General features: G+C 58.7%; 2 protein-coding genes across 9 annotated transcripts in view; one reads left to right on the top strand and one right to left on the bottom strand.

The window, feature by feature from the left end:
* Window positions 1-444: 444 nt before the first annotated feature.
* The window catches only part of CYGB (cytoglobin), a 26252-nt gene continuing 9530 nt past the window's right edge, over window positions 445-17166 (bottom strand). The window contains exons 3-10 of one of the 8 annotated variants that reach the window (XM_070225968.1): window positions 14798-15022; window positions 14490-14672; window positions 13558-13623; window positions 10804-10930; window positions 9729-10105; window positions 4628-4859; window positions 4132-4295; window positions 445-1765 (exon numbers count right to left, since the gene is read on the bottom strand). In XM_070225968.1, the coding sequence (XP_070082069.1) occupies window positions 1732-1765; window positions 4132-4295; window positions 4628-4859; window positions 9729-9871 (573 nt within the window). In that variant the 5' untranslated portion in view covers window positions 9872-10105; window positions 10804-10930; window positions 13558-13623; window positions 14490-14672; window positions 14798-15022 and the 3' untranslated portion in view covers window positions 445-1731. Of the gene's footprint in view, window positions 1766-2621; window positions 3718-4121; window positions 4296-4627; window positions 4860-5943; window positions 6206-9166; window positions 9267-9728; window positions 10106-10803; window positions 10931-11095; window positions 11232-13557; window positions 13624-14489; window positions 14673-14797; window positions 15023-17166 lie in introns of those variants that run through there. The other 7 variants (XM_070225967.1, XM_023651963.2, XM_070225970.1 and 4 more) reach the window with 7 other exon arrangements.
* The window catches only part of PRCD (photoreceptor disc component), a 9432-nt gene continuing 4699 nt past the window's right edge, over window positions 12434-17166 (top strand). Inside the window, exons 1-4 of the mRNA XM_005597118.4 lie at window positions 12434-12626; window positions 12924-12992; window positions 15030-15103; window positions 15504-15596. Coding sequence (XP_005597175.2) covers window positions 12553-12626; window positions 12924-12992; window positions 15030-15051 — 165 coding nt within the window. The 5' untranslated portion in view covers window positions 12434-12552 and the 3' untranslated portion in view covers window positions 15052-15103; window positions 15504-15596. The remainder of the gene's footprint in view (window positions 12627-12923; window positions 12993-15029; window positions 15104-15503; window positions 15597-17166) is intronic.

Raw genomic sequence — 17166 nt, 5'->3', positions numbered from 1 at the left:
CTTGAGTAGCAGGCCGGCACTTAGCTCTCCAGGTGGTGGACGCCCAGTGCCAGGCCTACAAGGCCGAGGCCCCATCCTTGGCTCTCACTAGACCACTGGACAAGCAGGGCCCTTCCTTTTGAACATCTCTCCCTTGACTCCCCCCTCACTTATTCTGTCCTCACCAGGGAGGAGATTTCCAGAACGAAAGACTAAAAGCCCCCTGACTTTTTTTAATAAGCACAGACACCCTTCCTGCCCCACCGGCCCAGCTTCCAGTTCCCAGCCCTGCGCTCCTGATTAAACAGGCGAGGCCCACCACAGTCGTAAGCCCCAACTCAGAGGGGCCCAGGAACAGAAGGGGGCCCTTGCAGGAGAGGGCTTTCAGGAAAAGGCCTGAGCCCTGAACAAAGGGGGGGAGACAGAGGCGAGGGGCAGGTGGCAGGAAAAGACCAAACACACAGAACAGGAAGAATGAGTCTGTTTAATGACAGTGGCTGGGTCTGGTTACAAACATCAGAAACTACAAAAGGAGGACAGGCAGTTACCGGGACGGCTGCACGGAGACGGTACAGGAGGGGACACAGGCACAGTAGCCACAGCAGCAAAACATCCTTGAGGATGATACACGTGACCAAGGGGCACACACAGGGGTCCCCAGCAACGCTGACCCAGATGTATGGACAGGACCAACCGCCAGCCAGGAGGGGCAAGTGAGGAAAGGCCCTGGGCCCCCAGAGCTCCAGGATGAGATGGAGGCATCTGGTCCTGTCATCTTTGCCCTGCTGAAGAGCAGCCTGGATCCCCCTTCCCACAGGGGCTGTCTTAGTGGCCAAGGCAGATGGGGCTGGCACTGGAGGTCTCTTTACCATGGTCCCTCCTCAGCGCAGTCATCCTGTCCAGAACTTCTGGCCCCCTCTGTCTGCCCTTGCCCATTTTGGGGCAAGTCAAGGACCTACATCCTTTTGGAGGGGGCAGAGGTGGGGAGAGGCAAACACTTTTTGCCTGGAAGTGGAAAGCAGGAATGTGGAGAGCTGGTCAGAGAGAAAGGGCTGGGCTTTGCTGGCAAGCTGGGTCACCCCAACCCTGCCCACAGGCCCGGATCCTCTCTGTGCTGATATGGGAGCCCCATCTCTGCCAGAATATTCTGTCCTCTGCCCAGAAGCATGACCAGGACCCCTCCCTTCCCCACACGCATATGGGCAGAACCGAGGCTTCACAGGTGCCTCTGAGCCCTGCAGATAGACATTATAGATATGTACGTGTATATATATATATATATATGTATTTATATATAGATTGTATATAGAATATATCTGTATATACGGTAGATGTGTGTGTGATACTCTAGATAGGTGGTGTGGAGACCCGCATGCTGGTCGGGCAGATAGAAACGGGGCTGCTTTACTTCCGGACTCACAGACCTGTCCCGATTCCTGCCAGCCGCTCAGCCAGGTCCCTAACCGTGAGTAGAAAAGCTAAGCAGAGTGGGCCTGGCTCTTCAAGGAGGAAGGTTCCCCCACCCAGCAGGCCACCTGCCACCGAGCTGGGGTCAGCATCCAGGCAGCCAGCGCCACCTCCCGGCGGCTGCAGGGGGACTGTGGCAGCGGCAGAGGCAGCTTCTTCCTGGGAAGACGAGTCAGGGATTCCTCCAGCTTCCTTGGCACCCAGAAATGGAGGGTCAAGGAGGGTCTTCAGAACTCGGCCTTCTGCTCAAGGTGCTGCCAGGGAGGGGGGAGGAGAGAGGGAGTCCTATGGCCCCGAGGAGGGCAGCGTGGGCGGTGGGCTGTGGATGAGATGGAGATGGAGGTAACAGGTTACAAGGGGCACGGGGAGGGACCCGGGATCCTGGCAGGGAGGGGAGAAGGGGAGGGAACGGCAAGGCAGCACCCTATCTGCCAGCTACCCGGTGCAGAGCAGTTGAAAGCAACCCACTAGACCCAAGTTCCAATTCCCCTTCTGCTAGGAACCTGCTGTGTGACTTCAGGCAAGCCATTTGGCCCCTCTGAACCCCAGATCTTTTTCTCTAAAATGTGAATAATGTCTGCCTCGCCTACCTCTGTGAGAATTCTATGACATCAACTATGTGAAAGCGTTTCACAAACTGCCAAGAACCGTACAAATGTGAGCTCTTTTTCTATTAATTCTGAGACCCATGCACTCTGGTTGGCCTGTCTGGGTACCCCTTCCGGCCACCCACAGGCATTCTCGGCACATGCAGCGCCCCCAACCTCCCAATTCCCTGACCCACAAAAACACACACAGCCCCCTAAGCAGAGACAGTTCAGTAAACAGTGGCATCTGGCCCACCACTGCTCCCCTGATAAGAGAAGTCGGAGGGAGACCTTCCAGAATTCTGCTCTGTAACCCTCTCCACCCTCTGAGCCCATTTGGACCTTGGCAGCAAGTCGGGTCTGCAGGCCTAGGGAGATATGCCTTCTTCGGGGCCACACCGTGCCCTCAGGGGGACCAGGGGGTGGGAGAGAGTGCAAAGGGATGAGGGGACGATCCCCACGACGTCACAGCTGGGGGGTAACCCAAATGCCAGGTGCCTAGGCCCCGGTGGGAGCAGGGCCCCAGCCAGTCCCTACCCACTGTTGCCCATCTCCATTCAGTCCACAAGAGCAGAAACGAGCAGAGGAGAAGATTTCATCGGTTTCCTAATGTTTGGGGTTTGGCGAGATTTAAGTCCCAGGGGTCCAGCTGGGGCAAGAGAGGGGAGGGGATGGGGCTTCGTGTCGGGAAACGTTGTCCATGTGTTTCTGATTCACTGGGGCTTGTGCCGGCCAGCTCTCTCTCTCACCAGTCCCTCTAGGCCCCTGTAAAAAAGCCCTTTTCTCTAGAAGCAGGAAGTCTTGTCTCCTGGCTGTAAACAAACTCATCTTTGGCGGCAGAGCCTGCCTGGGGAGAGGCGTGGGAGGGCAAGCCCCCTTCCCCCCACTGACCCCTCCCTGGCCCCTCTGGCTGCTTCCGGCAGCCATCCCGGCTCTGCCAGCGCCTCCTCGGGCAGGTAAAAATCTCCTGCCTGCTTCCCATCCACCCCGGGGTCCGGGCAGGTCAGGGCCCAGCTGTGCACATCTGGCGTCGCTGCCTGGCTGCAGCCAGCAGTTCCTGGGACTCTGCTCTCCTGGGGTGGTGCCGATGCGGGGGAAGGGAGCAGGAGCAAGCCGGGCCCAGTGTGGTCAGCGGCAGGAAGGTCAGGAGGCCTGGCCTCCCAGGGCTGCCCTCAGGGGACCTCCTCCGCAGAGCTGCATGAAGCAAGGCCTATGGCAGGCGGTCGGCAGGCTCCGCGGGCCAGCTGCAAGCCCGGGAAGGAGACCCGCCTTTTCCATGGGAAACTGCTGGGAATGTTTCTCTACAAACGCGTGTCCTGAGCTGCTGGCTGACCCCTGCTTCCCATTCCCGCCTCTGCTTCTTTCTCTCCTTCCTACTCCAGCCCTGCCTCCATTGAGCTCCCAGAGCCAGCCGCCCCTTGGGGGCCCAGGGAGGCCGGAGTGTTCCCAGCCGCCATGTCTGGGGGCCAGCCCTCCCCTCGTGCTCTGAGTCACTGAGGCTGGCCACCCTCCTTGAGCCCATCTTCCGGGCCCTCACTCCAGAACTGGGAACCCGGCCTCCGGGGTCAGCCCAGAAGTAACCGCCCTTGCTGGTGTGCGTGAGAGTGACGCCTCCGCAGACCCCGGGTGGGCTCGTGCATGTGCACACATGTGCACATGTCCTTGTGATTCTCCTGGCTCCAGCCTGTTGAGGCAGAGGTGGGAGGGAGCACTGGTCAGCATTAGATGAAAAACAGCCCCATGTGATTGATACCCAGGGAGGAAGTGGCCGGAGCTGGCCTGGGCTGCCTCTGGGCCCGATTAGCCAGCCTTCCCGCCAGCAACCTTCGGCGCCTCTCTGCCGGGGCGGCCACAGTCTTGGGGTGCTCTGAGCACTCCCTTGTTCTAGGGAACGGGATGGCCCTGTCCCAGGGCTCGCAGCTCTGTGTGGATGGGAGTGGGGCCCCTGGGTCTTTTCCTATGGTGCCAGACCCCAGACCCAGCCTGCTGGAAGTGCTCCTGCCCTGGCAGTCAGCCCCTGGGCCCCGGGAGAGATAGGAGACCAGGACAGGGGAGGACACGGCAGGGAGCTGCCCGGCCCACCCTCACCCCTCCTCACGTGGTGGCGTTGGGGACCTGCTGTACCCAGCCCACTTCCTTGTAGGCAGCTGTCACGTGGCTGTAGATGAGGCTGCGGAGCTTGGCCCAGGCTCTCTGCGTCTCAGCTGGGAAGTCATCGGCAAATTCCTCAGCGATCACCTCCAGAATAACCCCAGAGAGGATCTGGGGGCAGAGGGAGGAAGGAGGAGTAAATGCCTGGGTGCCTGCCCCCAACAGCACCCCCTGCATCCCTTCTATCTGGTGTTTGGCCAAAGGGACCCTTCATGACAGAACGGCCCAGCAGCTTTGGGAACCAAACGCCCTCAAGACAAAAGCTGCCCTGGACCCAGCCCCCCCACCCTGCTGCCTGTCCCTGTCACAGCCACGCCAGGGGAAGAAGCTGGGTGGCCCAGTGGTCTCTTCTGGCTGCAGGTGGCTGTAGTGAGTGGGCCCTGGGGGGCTCTGGGGTGGAGCAGGGTGGGCGGTGGGCTGGCGGCACCCACCGGGTGACATACCTTGAAGTACACGGGCTCCACCTTGTGCTTGAGGGCATGGGCTTTGCCCACGAGGGCGAGCACAGAGGACACCTTCTCGGGGTCGTGCAGGTTCTCCACAACAGTGTTGAGGGCCCCCATGACCCGGCAGGCGTGCTTCCGCAGCTGGGGGCTCCGTTCCATTTCCAGGGGCTCTTCCATGTGCTTGAACTGGCTGAAGTACTGCTTGGCCGACGGGAAGTTCACAAAGAACCTGGCAGGAGGGAGGTGGGGGACGCTGAAGCAGGGGGCTGCCTTGGGCCCCACCCTGAAGTGGTCAGGACAATGTGGGGGTTCGGGGGTGGGAGAGGCAGGACCCAGTCCCACCCACACCCCCACCCACACCACAATCATTGTTTTCATCACCGTGTGTAGCTGTCCTTAACACAGACCCTCCCTCTGGCCGAGCTGGCTTCCCACAGCCCCCTCCCCAGGTCCCGGCCGTTTCTATCCACCAGGCTTGCTCAGGCTTGCAGCTTCGTCTCCAGGCCTCTGCCTTCCGTACTTCTTGCCTCCTTTCCAAACCTGACACACCCTTCAAAGCCTGCTGCAGTCACAGCCGAGAGGCTAAGAGCTTCAGTTCTGGAATCACGGGCTGGTGTGACCTTAGGCAAGTTATTTAACTTTTCTGAGCCTCAGTTTCCTCATCCGTGAAATCGCATCATCGTTCCTATCTTGTTGTAAGTTGCTGTGGGTTGTTGCAAGGATGAAATGAGAAACTGCACGTGGAGCCCTCAGCACGGTATGGACACTGGGGTGCCAGTAACGGCTGGCCTTTATTATGATACAGTTAGGGCTCTCTTTAGAAACAAAGTAAGGGTCACCCAGCCTCCTAGAGAAGAAACGAGACTTGGTCCTTCTCTTCCAGGCTCAGTCTCTTCCCTCTTCGCTATCCTGCTTCCCTCCTCAGCCGGCAGCAACTATAGAATGATTGATTTAATTAAAGATACTGATTGATCGGACCTGCCTGGTGTGGTTCTGTAATTACTTCGGGCCAGTACATCTCACCTCTCCAACCAGCCTGTGCACTTCTTGGGACAGACTCAGGTCTTTATAGCTCTCCTCCTCCCCTCTCCAGTTTATCTGAAACTGTCTAATTCCCCCAAATATCACTTTCATTAGGTCACTCTCGTGCTCAAAAACATTCAGTGGCTCCCCATTGTCTACCATCAAAGTCAAAACTCCTTACCCTGGCAGTCCAGGCCTCTACAAACTGTCCCACACCCACTTCTCCACCATCATGTCCACACTCCCCCCTACACGTGACCCATCTCGCTCCAGCCAACAGCTTCACTCACCACTGGTAAAACGTTCCTCGGGCATGCTAGCCGTCCTTTCCTCCCGGTGGAAGGCCTTCCTTGCTCTTGCCCATAACAGCCTTGCCTCTCCTTGAGCACCCAGGCTGGCCCAGGGCTACTGCTTTCCCCTCCAGGCCATTCGTGGGTTCCCTGCCACCATCTACTGCTTCTTCCCTCTCTGCCTGTTGGACTGGGTTGTGGGACCCAACCAAGCCCAGGTCTCACGGAGCCTCTGCCCCATCGCCCGGCCCCGGGCCCTGCTGTTTACAGGATGATGTGATGACATCTGCACTCCCTCTTCTAGCTGGGGCTGGATGTCACGGGACGTCCACGCAGACTCGATCAAACTTACGAACTGAAGCCTCAGGAAATGTGTGGAATGTCTGGGACCTACTTTTCCAGGTTGTTTCACACCTTTGGAGTGTCCCCCTTTCTGATACCAGAGAGACCTGAGAATTTGCCAAAACAGCCCTTTGGCCAGGCGTTGAGTCTCAGAACTGAGAGCTGGAACACATGCAGAAAGAGCATCTGGCCCAGGCCATCCGTCTGGGTGACAAAGGTGCTGTGGCAGGGGAGTGACCAGGACACAGTCCATGTGGAGACCCAGGAGGGCCCCACTAGGAGGCCCAGTGTGACCTTGGGCAAACCACTTCACAGCCTCCTGTCTGCAGAAATGTGAGAGGAGTCCCTCCCGCTCGCTGCTTCACAGGTATACTGGTGAGGATAAATGAGGTGAGGAGTCTGCAAATACACTGGGTTTTGTGGAGAAGCGCTGTAATGAGGGACAAATGTGAAAAACCCAATCCGGACTTAAATGAGGATCTCAGACTTCGGGGGTTTTACACTGAAATAAAAATACTGATTTCTATTTGCCTGGTGCGTTACAATGTGCAGAGCATGTCCACCTGTTACTTCATTTAATTGCCAAAACTAAGCAGGTACTATACCCATTTTACTGATGAGGAAAGAACAGGGAACACTTACTGAGCACTTACTATATGATCTCATTAGTCCCTGCAACGCTCTCCTGAGGGTGGCACTGCTTTTGTCTACACATTCTGGATTAGGAATTGATGCCCAAGGTTGCCCAGCAAAGTAGGTGGTGGGGCCAGGAAGGAGCCCAGACCACCCTTACTTGATGGCTTCCTGCCAGTCTCCTGCCCGGACACCCAGCTCCAGGTTATGGCCCTGAGGAATGACAGACCCAGGGAGTCTCTCTCCTGGACCGGGGGAGTCTAGGGGCCATGCGCTCTGCTCCTCCTGCCTGGCTTCTCTCCCAGCCCCTTCGTGTTTACTCCTGACCCACCCAAGCCAGGCCTGTGCTGCCAGGGAGAAGCCTCATCAGCCAGCCTTGGGAGTTCCTCAGCTCCCAGAGGCATCCAGGCTTCCAGGAGAGCCTGAAATAGGCTTGTCTGAGTGTGAGGGGGAAGGCAGCAGAGTTACAACCGGGAGGGGAGCCTTCCTAGAGCACGGGTGTTCCCTCTGGGTCTCCTCCCCGGCAGGGAGTGGAGGTGTGGGTCTAGCTCAGACCCACGGGCAGCTCCACCACCACCACCACCATCGTGGCTGCTGACTCCTCCATGGGGGGTGGGGGATGGGGGGTGCGGGTGTGGCTGGCCTCAGCCCAGTAGGGAGAGAGGAGGTGAGAGTGACGGGTCAGAGGGCTTGTGCCTCAGGCTCTCACTGGGGCCTGTCCTCGTAGATGTGTGTGTGAAGATAGGTGGGAGTTGCGACCAAACTGAGGGGCAGAGGATCTGGGGAGTGGCCTTTGGGACTGCAGAGAAGCTTATCTTTCCCTTACCCCCAATTTAACGCTCCCCTCCCCAACTGGTCGGGTCCTGGGACAGGAAGAGGAGAAACAGGAAAGGAAGGCTGGTGCGACTTGGGGCTGGCCTGGAGGAGCTGAGCCGGCTCTGGCTGGGTTCTCCCCCACTGGGCCAGGCTGGGCTCAGGCTAACACACAGGTGCGGTCAGGTGAAGTGTGAGGTTATCAGCAGGCCAGATCTAATTGCTATCTCAGGCCTGATGCCTCCCCCAGCCCACACCCAGCCCCCTCTAAGAGTCAGGAATAGGGAACTAGAGAGGAGCAGAGAGAGAAAGAAGACCTGCTGAAAGCTCGGACTCTCCAGAAACAGCTCTGCCCTCAGTGTTCAGTTCCTTCCTCTGTATCCCCCATTCCTGGGGAGGTTGGATGGTGCCCCAGGAGCCAGATCTTGGACACATCTCCTACATGTCCTCATTGACAAATGACAGGGTTTGGGACAGAAAATCTCCCAGGTCCTGTGGACTCTGCCTCCTTTCCTCTTGGTGACCTATGTGCACACCTGGGTGCATCCCGAGGCCTGGCACACCTGTGTGTGCCAACACACGGCTGACAGCAGCACTCGAGGGATGCAGTCTGGCGCATCTGTGACTCCACTACCCACCGGGAGCTTGTGTGGGTGCTCGCTCGTGCGGATCTGCGTCTCCCAACGTCTGATGGCTGTGGGATTTGAAATCCCCTCTTAGCTTCCCCGTCACCCCTGGCTGTGTTTCTGGGCCTGGGAGCTGCCAAAATAGCTGCCCCTTCCTCAGGAATCGTCCTGAAACTCCTCAAGAGTGCTGCTTGTTCTTTTTCCTCCAAAATCTGTTTCTAAGTTAGAATCAGGGTGTCTCACTATGGAGCTTGGTAGAAGGGAGAGAGTATGGGGGAGAAAGAGGAGCCAGAGATGGGGCCAGGCCTGGGAGACAGCCGTGCACTTCAACTGTCCTTTCCACAAGCGAGGTTTCACCCGTCTTCAAATAGTAAGATTGCCCTGCTCTGTCCTAGATTTGACAGCTTGCCTCTGCCGAGGACAGGGGGTTGAGCGCGAGTGTGGTCTGGGGCCTCTCTGCCCGCACCCCCAGGGACCAGCACACGTGGGAAGAGAGCATCGATCTGTAGCTATAGTCTGTTACTAGCTTGTAGGGCTTTGGGACATCAACATTAACCACAGGAACGGTGTATGTGTACCAGGGTGGAGGTGTGAATCACAACACTGCCTCTGTGTGTGTGTCCCTTGGGGGCATCTGGTGCCCGAATGACACATGGCCTTTCCTGTCCAGGTGGAGTTTCAGGGTGGGGCCCTGTCTCCTGAAGCATCTCTCTTTCCCTCCACCAAACTGGGCAGGGATTGTATCCTAGGGACCGTCTGCTTCTCCACTCACCTGTGTCTGGCCCTGAGCTGCCTGCTGGCCCACCTACCTGGGGCAGGAAGCAGCCAGCTGGGAAACTGGACCTCAGCATCTACTCCTTCTGAGCTCCATTCTCTCGCCCTTTGCTCTGTGCTTCGAAGGGGCTTTGACTATGGAAAGGGGTTGAGATGGAGACAGTGGTCTGCTCCTCTTTGTCCCCCTTCCTGGCTGAGCCTCAGTGTTTCTGTCTCTGAAATGGGGAGCCCCCACTGCCCCCATGTGAAGGGCTGGTAAGATGTGTGTCCACGACAGCTTGGCTGGGGTCGCTGGTGAGGAAGGCATGGCTGGCTGAGCACGGAGTTCTGAGGCCGGGGAGAGGTGGGGGACGGAGGTGCCTTCCTTCTGCGTCTGGCTCATAGTTCCTCGTAAGCCCCGCGCCCAAAGCCAGGCAGGGCTCAGCTAGGGTTTCACCCACCCTAAGGCGCCCCACGCTGCCCGCGCCGCCGCCAGCCCGGCCCCAATCACGGCTGGGGAGGTGGCGCCGGAGCTCGGACCCGGGCCGAGCCCGCCCCTGCCCGGAGCCGCTGCCGCCCTCCCTCCCCCGGGCCCGGCCAAGCCGGGGCGACACCTACCTCACCAGGATGGCCACCCCCACGTCCTCGCAGTTGGCATAGAGCCGGGCCCACGTAGCCTGCACCGCCTTCCTCTCCGCCTCGGACAGCTCCTCGCTCCGCTCCCTGCGCTCAATCTCCATCTCGCCCGGCACTTTCTCCATGAGCAGCTCCAAGCCCAGCCCGGCTTCGCTCGGTGGCGGCGGGGCGCGGGGAGCCGGGGCCGGCTGCGTGCTCGGCGGGCGGGCGAGCGAGGGGTAGAGCGCGCCGGAGGGAGGGAGCGTGTCTGTCTGTGCGCGCCGGGTGTGTGTATGTGTGTGTGTGTGTGTGTGTGTGTGCAGGGTATATGTGCGGGGGGGGGGCGGGGGACCGCGAGCGGGGGGCGGGAATGTGGTCTGCTGGAAAAATGTAAAAAAAAAATAAATCGGCTCCAAACCCCCAACCCCGTGTCCGTGAGCCAATTCTGGCAAGGTGAAGGCTGGGGGGGGGGGGGGGGGGAACGCGGCTGGCTCCCGCCCACCCGCAAGGCCACCGCGGAGTTTGACCGCCGGGCGGGGCTGGGGTGTAGGTGTGGCGGGTGTGCTGGGGGGTCTCGGGAGGAGGGGGCAGTCACCCGGGGCGGGGTGGCGCGCGCCGCACAGGAGTGCGCCCCGGCGCGTGCGGGTCTGGGGGCACCGTGTCCCGGCTCACGCTGCGGGCGGTGCCGGGGCGGGTGCGTGTGTGCACCCTTCACGCGGCGGGGAACTGACTCAAAGTCAAACACTCCCAGACAGCTGCGGCGTGGCCGCCCGCCCGAGGGGGCGGACGCGAGCCCCTCCAGCGGCGCCGCGGTGAGAACGAAGCTCCCGCCCGCTCCAGGCCTCCCCCAGCCAGCCGCTGGGAGCCGCGGCGCCGCTCCCAGAGTTCTGGACCCCAGGCTCTGGAGGGTTTAGGGCTGGGGTCGTCTCCCTGCTCGAGTTGCCTGCTGCAGTACCTTACTAGAATCCACCGCTGAGAGGACGGGGGGAGCAGAACTTGAGCGCCAGAGGCCTGAGCCCCGCTTTCCTTCCGGCCAGCACCCCCCCCCCCGCCCCCCCCCGCAACTCGGTGCACTCACATGGCGTCGGAAAGAAGTCCCTGGGGGCTTATTAACGACACAGGCCGGCAAAAAACAGGCACTGCCCCGAATTCCAGCCCTGGTGGAGGAAAGTCCAAAGGAGGCAGCCGGGCAGGGCAAAGGGGACCTGGGAAGGTAAAGAAGTCTTGGGGAGACCCAGGCAGCTGGAGACATCTCAATCACCAAGGCCCGGATTAGGGAGGGGTGCTGTGGATGGAGGAGACAAATTCTTGTTCTAGTGGCCCTGCTCAGGGAGGTGTGAGTGCCGTTGGACCAGAGGTGGGGACTATACCTCTGAGAGCCACAGGGGCCCCACTCTGCCAGCAGCTACTCAGTACTGGGAAAGCCAGGTGCCACCTCTGACTCCCAGTCGAAGCCTGATGCCAGACCAGGGCTGCAGCATCTGAAACGCATAGCAGCACGCGTGGAGTGCGTCCAGTTCTCTCTAAGACTCCGTGGTGACCCTGACCTTCTCAAGACTTTGTGTCCCACTGCTTAAGTACTGCAAGAGGTTGGCTCTCCTCTTCAGCTTTGGTTTATGTGTTTATTTTAAAAATCATATTTCAAAGTAGAGAGCCCCAGCGCAGCCCCAGTGCAGGCCCTCCCTGGAGCTCGGGGTTCAGGTACCTTACTGGAATCCCGGGCAGGAGGCCTCTCACACTGCCTCCATCTCAGCTGAGGGAAGAAAAACCAAATGCCTTCTCCTGGGGGTCTTTAGCGGGGATGGAGGAGAGTGCAAGGGTTCAGTTTCTTACATCACTCTCAGACCCATGTCTTCACTTTGGTCCCCCCTGCCATTGCTGCCTAGGCCAAGACTGAGCACACCATCCTGGGCTGCTTCACAAAACTCCTGTGATAGCTTCCCAAAGCCAGTGGCAGTGGCCTTCAAATTGGGTGCCCAAGAGGTCCACTGGGATGTGGAAAGAAAGTAGGAGAAATCTTATTTCTGTTTACTTTGTCATCCTTTACCAGGTTTACGTATGTCTATGGTGCAGGACTGTATTTGCACATTAGTATAATACATAATTTGTGAGTGGATGCATATATCTATTTCATGAGTGCCTTTTACTGAAGAGGGTATGGAATCAGAAACGTTTGGAGAGGAATGTCCAGAGTGCAGACCTGAACCACTTAGCCGGCCCTTCACTCCCTGGCCTCCCCTGTCTTTCTGGCTTCATTATCTAATATTCTTCCCCGTCCTCCTCCCCTCCCCATGCCTCCCATGACATCATTGCTCTGCTGCCACTCAACTTCCAGTTGCTGGAACATGCCCTGTGTTTTCACATCTGCAGCCCTGGCAGTCCTCTGACGGCCCGTCCTTCCTCGAGCACCTGCAATTTCAGGTGCCCCCAGCTCCTCTTTGAAGCTTCCCCTGATGCTTGCAACGCCCAGAGTGCTCTACAGGTGCCGGTAATTGCCTAAGTCACTCGACTGTGGTCATCCGTTTAACTTGCCAATGCATTTGTCTACACTATAAGCCCCCTGAGGGCCAGACTCAGGTCTTGGTCGTATCTACATCCAGCATAGATTGAGGTCGATTTACCCTGCCACAGAGGGGGACAACCCAGGCCCAGTGAGGTTAATCAGTCTTCACAAGGTCAGGTCTGCTGACCCCACTAATCAGCTTGAGCCTCCTAATCCAGCGCCAGCAGGAACCTCAGGACAGACAGTGGTGGCTTGGGAGAGCTGGCGGGGCCATTTTGGCCTCCTCTGCAGACTCGGTCCGGGAGGGGATGGGGCGGTTGAGCCATGTGCACCACCCTCTTCCTGCTTAGCACCTTGGCCATGCTCTGGCGCCGCCGATTCGCCAACCGGGTCCAACCGTGAGAAACTGACTAGGCCATGGGCTGGGGTGCGGGGAGAACCACAGGGCTGGGCTACAGCAGAGCTGAAGGTGGCCAGGGGCTGCCTGGACCTCCCGGGAGGCTTGGGAGGGATTTGCAAGAAATCCCTGAGGGTCTCCCCCACAGAGCAGGGGGAACTTGGAGCTCTTTAAAGACACTGGCTGCAGCCTGCAGTCCCACAGCCCAGTGTGGCTAAATCTTGCAGAAAAGCGGGAGAAGAGGTCTGGGGTCTGAGCGCTGCCCACAGCGCTTCCTGCCTCTTCTTCCCTCCCACAGAGAGCCCAGCGGAGTGGATGGGGCAGTTACAGGCAGCAGCACGGAAACAGACCTCCAGTCCTCGGGCAGGTAAGGCAGAGGGGAGTCTGGGGTGTAGGAGGGAGGGTGCTGCCAAGGAAGGTGCCGCTGTCCCCTGACCCTGTCTGTGATGAGCAGGGGTGTATGCTGGCCCTCGCCCCAGCTACCCTGTTCCCTGTATGCCTGGTGGGCATGCTGAATGTATTCTCCAGTTGGGAATGGGAGCCCCCAGCCTCTCTGGACCAAAGCTGCTCTGCCTTGCTTGTCTGAGTGCAGGGTGGTCCCCAGGGTCCCTTCTGTCAGAAGGAAGGCTCAGGGGCAGTGGAGAGAGGGATGAGGCAGACGCAGCTCAGCGTTGCTTTGCTCGCCTTCCCTCCCCCCTCCCTCTCCCACTGCCCCCGCCCAGCCTCAGCGGCTCCACTGCCTGAGCCTCCAGCAGGATTCGCTGTCCAGGCCCCAATAGGAGGCGCAGGAGAAGCATGACATCATCGGCACTGAGCGCCATTGGCTGGGCAGCCCCTGCGGGCAGGACACTGTCTCCAGTGGCCAGAAAGTTAACTCTTCCCTAGGTGGAAGCCATGTGGCCTTTACGAGGGGTGAAGTTTTGGGAACTTACAGACTTTTCTTTCCCTGGGTGACCAGTGTCCTTTGATGATAGAGGCACCTTTGCCCCCCTCAAATACTGAAAAATAAACAAATGCTTATTAAGAACGTACTGTTTGAAGTGTTCCTTTATGCCTATGGACCCAGCTAGTGCCGAAGCCCAATCTGAAGAGTGACATTCTCCCCTGCAGGAGTGTCTACTAGCTCCCCGGCGCTGCTTCTCTCGCTCCTAGTGAAACAAAGAGCGTAGTTCCTAGTGAAACAAAGAGTGTGGCGCACTCGGCTCGGACCCCTGGAAGGAGGGTGTCTGCCCGCAGGGCTCAGAAGGCTGAGTCAGCATGCATGCATCCTGTGCACCCCACGAATCTCTCAGGGTGGGGCACTTGCCTGCCATGTGCCCCCTTGCTATGTGGAGACTGGCAGGCTGAGAGAACCTGAGGCTTTCTCTATGTCTCTGCCCCGGATTTCTCAGTCCTGGGATTCCCCCAGGTTCTGAATGTCACAAGTCCCACGGGGAAGCCCTGGGTGTGTGCGGGGGAACAGAGGCATTTCTGTCATGCCCTTCCTCCACATCTAGGCTAGCTGAGATGGTCACAAAAGTGCCTAATTACTACTACTAGTGCAATGGGCTGGCATATTTAAATGACCATCCCTGGGCCTCCCACAGAGGAGGCCCTCAAATGCCAAGTGGTCCTCACTGTTGAGTTTGGATCTAGATTTGGGCAGCCAGAGTTTAAATCCTGGCTCCCCTCTTACTAACTGAGAGACTTGGGGCAAATTATGTAACTTTTTACCTGTGTGGAAACTGGGATTCCTAAGAGAGTGGTTGCGAGGGTTTTGTGAGGTTTAACTGAGTGTGTGTGAAGCAGTGGGCACAGAGCGACCACACAGTGCAGGCTGGCTCTTCTCTCGTTGGGATCTGACACTTGACCCGTCTTTACTCACCCCCAGTCTCAATAGCCTTGAAGGGTTGGGAGGACAACTGCTTCTATCTCTTGTTAACGACCAGGGCAGGGAGACGTAAATTCCTTGCTCAAGGTCATCCATGCAATTTGTGGCTGACGTGGGACTGACAGGTCCCTGACTTCAGGCAGTCCATCTCCTCTATGTGAAGTGGGCCTGGACCTCCTGTCGGGAAATGAAAGGCCAAATCTGGGACCATCTGGCCAGGCCTGGCCTGGTGTGGCCCAGCCAGAAGGAAGCAGTTGCCTATTAACTCCTTGGAACCCAGTTAACTAGAAAAACTGGCTTACCATTTAACACCTCCTGCTGATGGTGGCTGCCATGGAGGGCGGGCCCAGGGTGATGGTAGGGGTGAAACGTCTGCTCGCCAACTCCACAGTCATAAATTCCAACTCTACGGTTCCTTGGGTGCTCCTGCCCCTTGCGGTGGGTGAACTGCTGGGCCCGGGGTGGAGGAAGAAGTCGGGAAACACGGGAAGGCCATCCTCTCCAGTTCTCCGTCTCCTGCGCTTTCTCTGTCAGGGAGAACGAGCCCCTGAAGTAAGCCCTCAGCTCTGCAGGCCGAGCTCAGCCCAGGGACCGGGATCAGCTGCGAGGCAAGTGGGGCAGGGCCGGGAGCCCGGGAGGGCAGAGGGCAAGGCTCGGGACAAGGAAGGAAGGATATGTAAGGCCTGGCCACGGGGGAGCAGAGCAGGCCGTCTTCAGCTCTGTGATCATCGACAGAGGTGAGGAGTGGGAGGTGGACTCCTTCCATGAGCCCCTACCTTGAGCCTGTTCTGTTCCAGGCTGCGGGCCCAAGGTTAGTTTTCAGAGAACCACATGTGATCTTTAGAGCATTTTCTAGACTTGGGATAAGGCAGTGGTTACGCTGGGGGACTGAGGGCAGTGCTAGAGGACTTCCAAGGGAGAGGTGGTGTTCTGCAACATCCGCTCTGCAACAGCAGCCCCCACCTTGGCATGGGAGAAAGTGCCGATCTGGTCTGGTTTTCTTTTCAGCTCAAGTCCTGGTTTGCCCCCTACCCCAGAAGGATGCTGTGGTGGAAGAGGCAGGAGCAAGAGGGAGAATGGGAAAAAGAGGCAATCGAGAAGGTAGGCTCCTCGCCTCAGCCCCTGCCCCTGCCGGTCCTGCTTCTCCCCAGGCCCTGGCTGCCGGGCTCCTGCAGCAAGGCCTGGCCAGGGCAGGCAGGAGGGACAGAGGTGCTCATTGCTCTGGGACAGGCTCCCATCCTCTGAGTTCCTGAGGCTCATCTGAGGCAGCCCCAGAGAGAGGTACTGGGTGGGATGCACCAGGTTAACTCTGGGCCAGCGCAGCACCCCAGGAGACGGGGAGGAACAAACAGGGGCGAGGAGACTCCAGAACCGAGGGGCAGCTGGGAGCTCGTGTTTACTAAGGAAGGGCTCCCATTCATTCTCTAGTCTAATCCTCGCCACAGTAATGCACGGACACTGGACACGTTATGCACATTTCAGAAACGAGAAGCACAGAGGGAGGTTAACTAACTTGCCCGGCATCGCCCGTCTGGTAAGTGGGGGACCCCAGGCTCATATGGAGGCTGCAGAACCCATTTTCTTAGCCTGAAACCACCTGGAAGTTTGCAGGTGACAGAAGGGGTTTCACTGGCCTGGCCGCCTGTTCTGGCAGCTCTGGAGCTATCCCGTTAAACCTTGGCTTGTGGTCCAGGGCAGTGCGGTGTCAGTCTGTGGTGGTGGCACTCACTTCCTGTGGCATTTGCCTCTCCCTGGTCCCCAGAGCTCACCCTGTCACTGGCTGCTCTGCTGAGATTATCAGTAAGAAATGCCAGTTGGATCTGTGACATGTCTGCCTGTGGCTGGATGGAAGCAACCCACAGCTTGTCCTCTGTGTTTTCCGTGTGTGTGTGTGCGCGCGTGCGTGTGTTCCAAATGGGCAGTAGCATGTGGGAAGGGAAAAAGCATGACACTTGTTTTTGTCAATCTGCTGACTGCTCAGTAACAGCGGCGCAGCCTCTTTGCCCCCAGCTGCTCTGCCAGTTCTCTCTCTTTACAATCCTGCCCGATCTGGAGCAGAGATAAAAGCAGATTTCCGCTTCTGCTCCCTGAGATCCAGGCGCAGACCCTGCAGGCAGCTGCTCCGACTGTCTCACAGCCATTCATCTTCCAAAGCCCCCCGCCCCCCACATGCACGTGCATCTCTCCATCCCATCCAGCCCCCTCTACCCACTCAGTGGCCAGGTCCATGCCTGGCTGGCCCCTGCCCCTGACTTTCAGGAAGCAGGACATGGAGGAGTTCTCTAGACAGCAGCCCCGCAGCCACCACTCCACATCCGAGGGAAGGAGGGGAGGGTGAGATGCAGATTGAGGGAACCCACTCTGAAGCCAGGGGGCGGAGGCTGTACCCTGCGAGGAGCCTGGCAGTTCTGTGGGAGCCTCGCTAAGTAGGGCAGGGCGGAGGCAGAGGAAGGGTCGCACCAGGGGAAGGAGCTCTGTGCTGGAAGCGCGTCCAAGCCCCACTGCCCACTTGACACGGGCCATGAGTTTGTGACCACCTGTCTCAACTCCTGTCAGCCTGTCTGTCTCCTGGGAGGCATGGGCCTTCCTGGTGACAGGACTGACAGGCTGGGGGCCAGAGGGCACTGTTCCTGAGCCCCAGTCTGTGTCCCCCGATCCTATCTGCATTCAT

The sequence above is a fragment of the Equus caballus genome, chromosome 11 (genome assembly GCF_041296265.1).
Source record: "Equus caballus isolate H_3958 breed thoroughbred chromosome 11, TB-T2T, whole genome shotgun sequence".
Lineage (NCBI taxonomy): Eukaryota > Metazoa > Chordata > Mammalia > Perissodactyla > Equidae > Equus > Equus caballus.
Note: the sequence above shows the minus strand (reverse complement) of the source record. Positions and strands in the feature narration are given on the sequence as shown.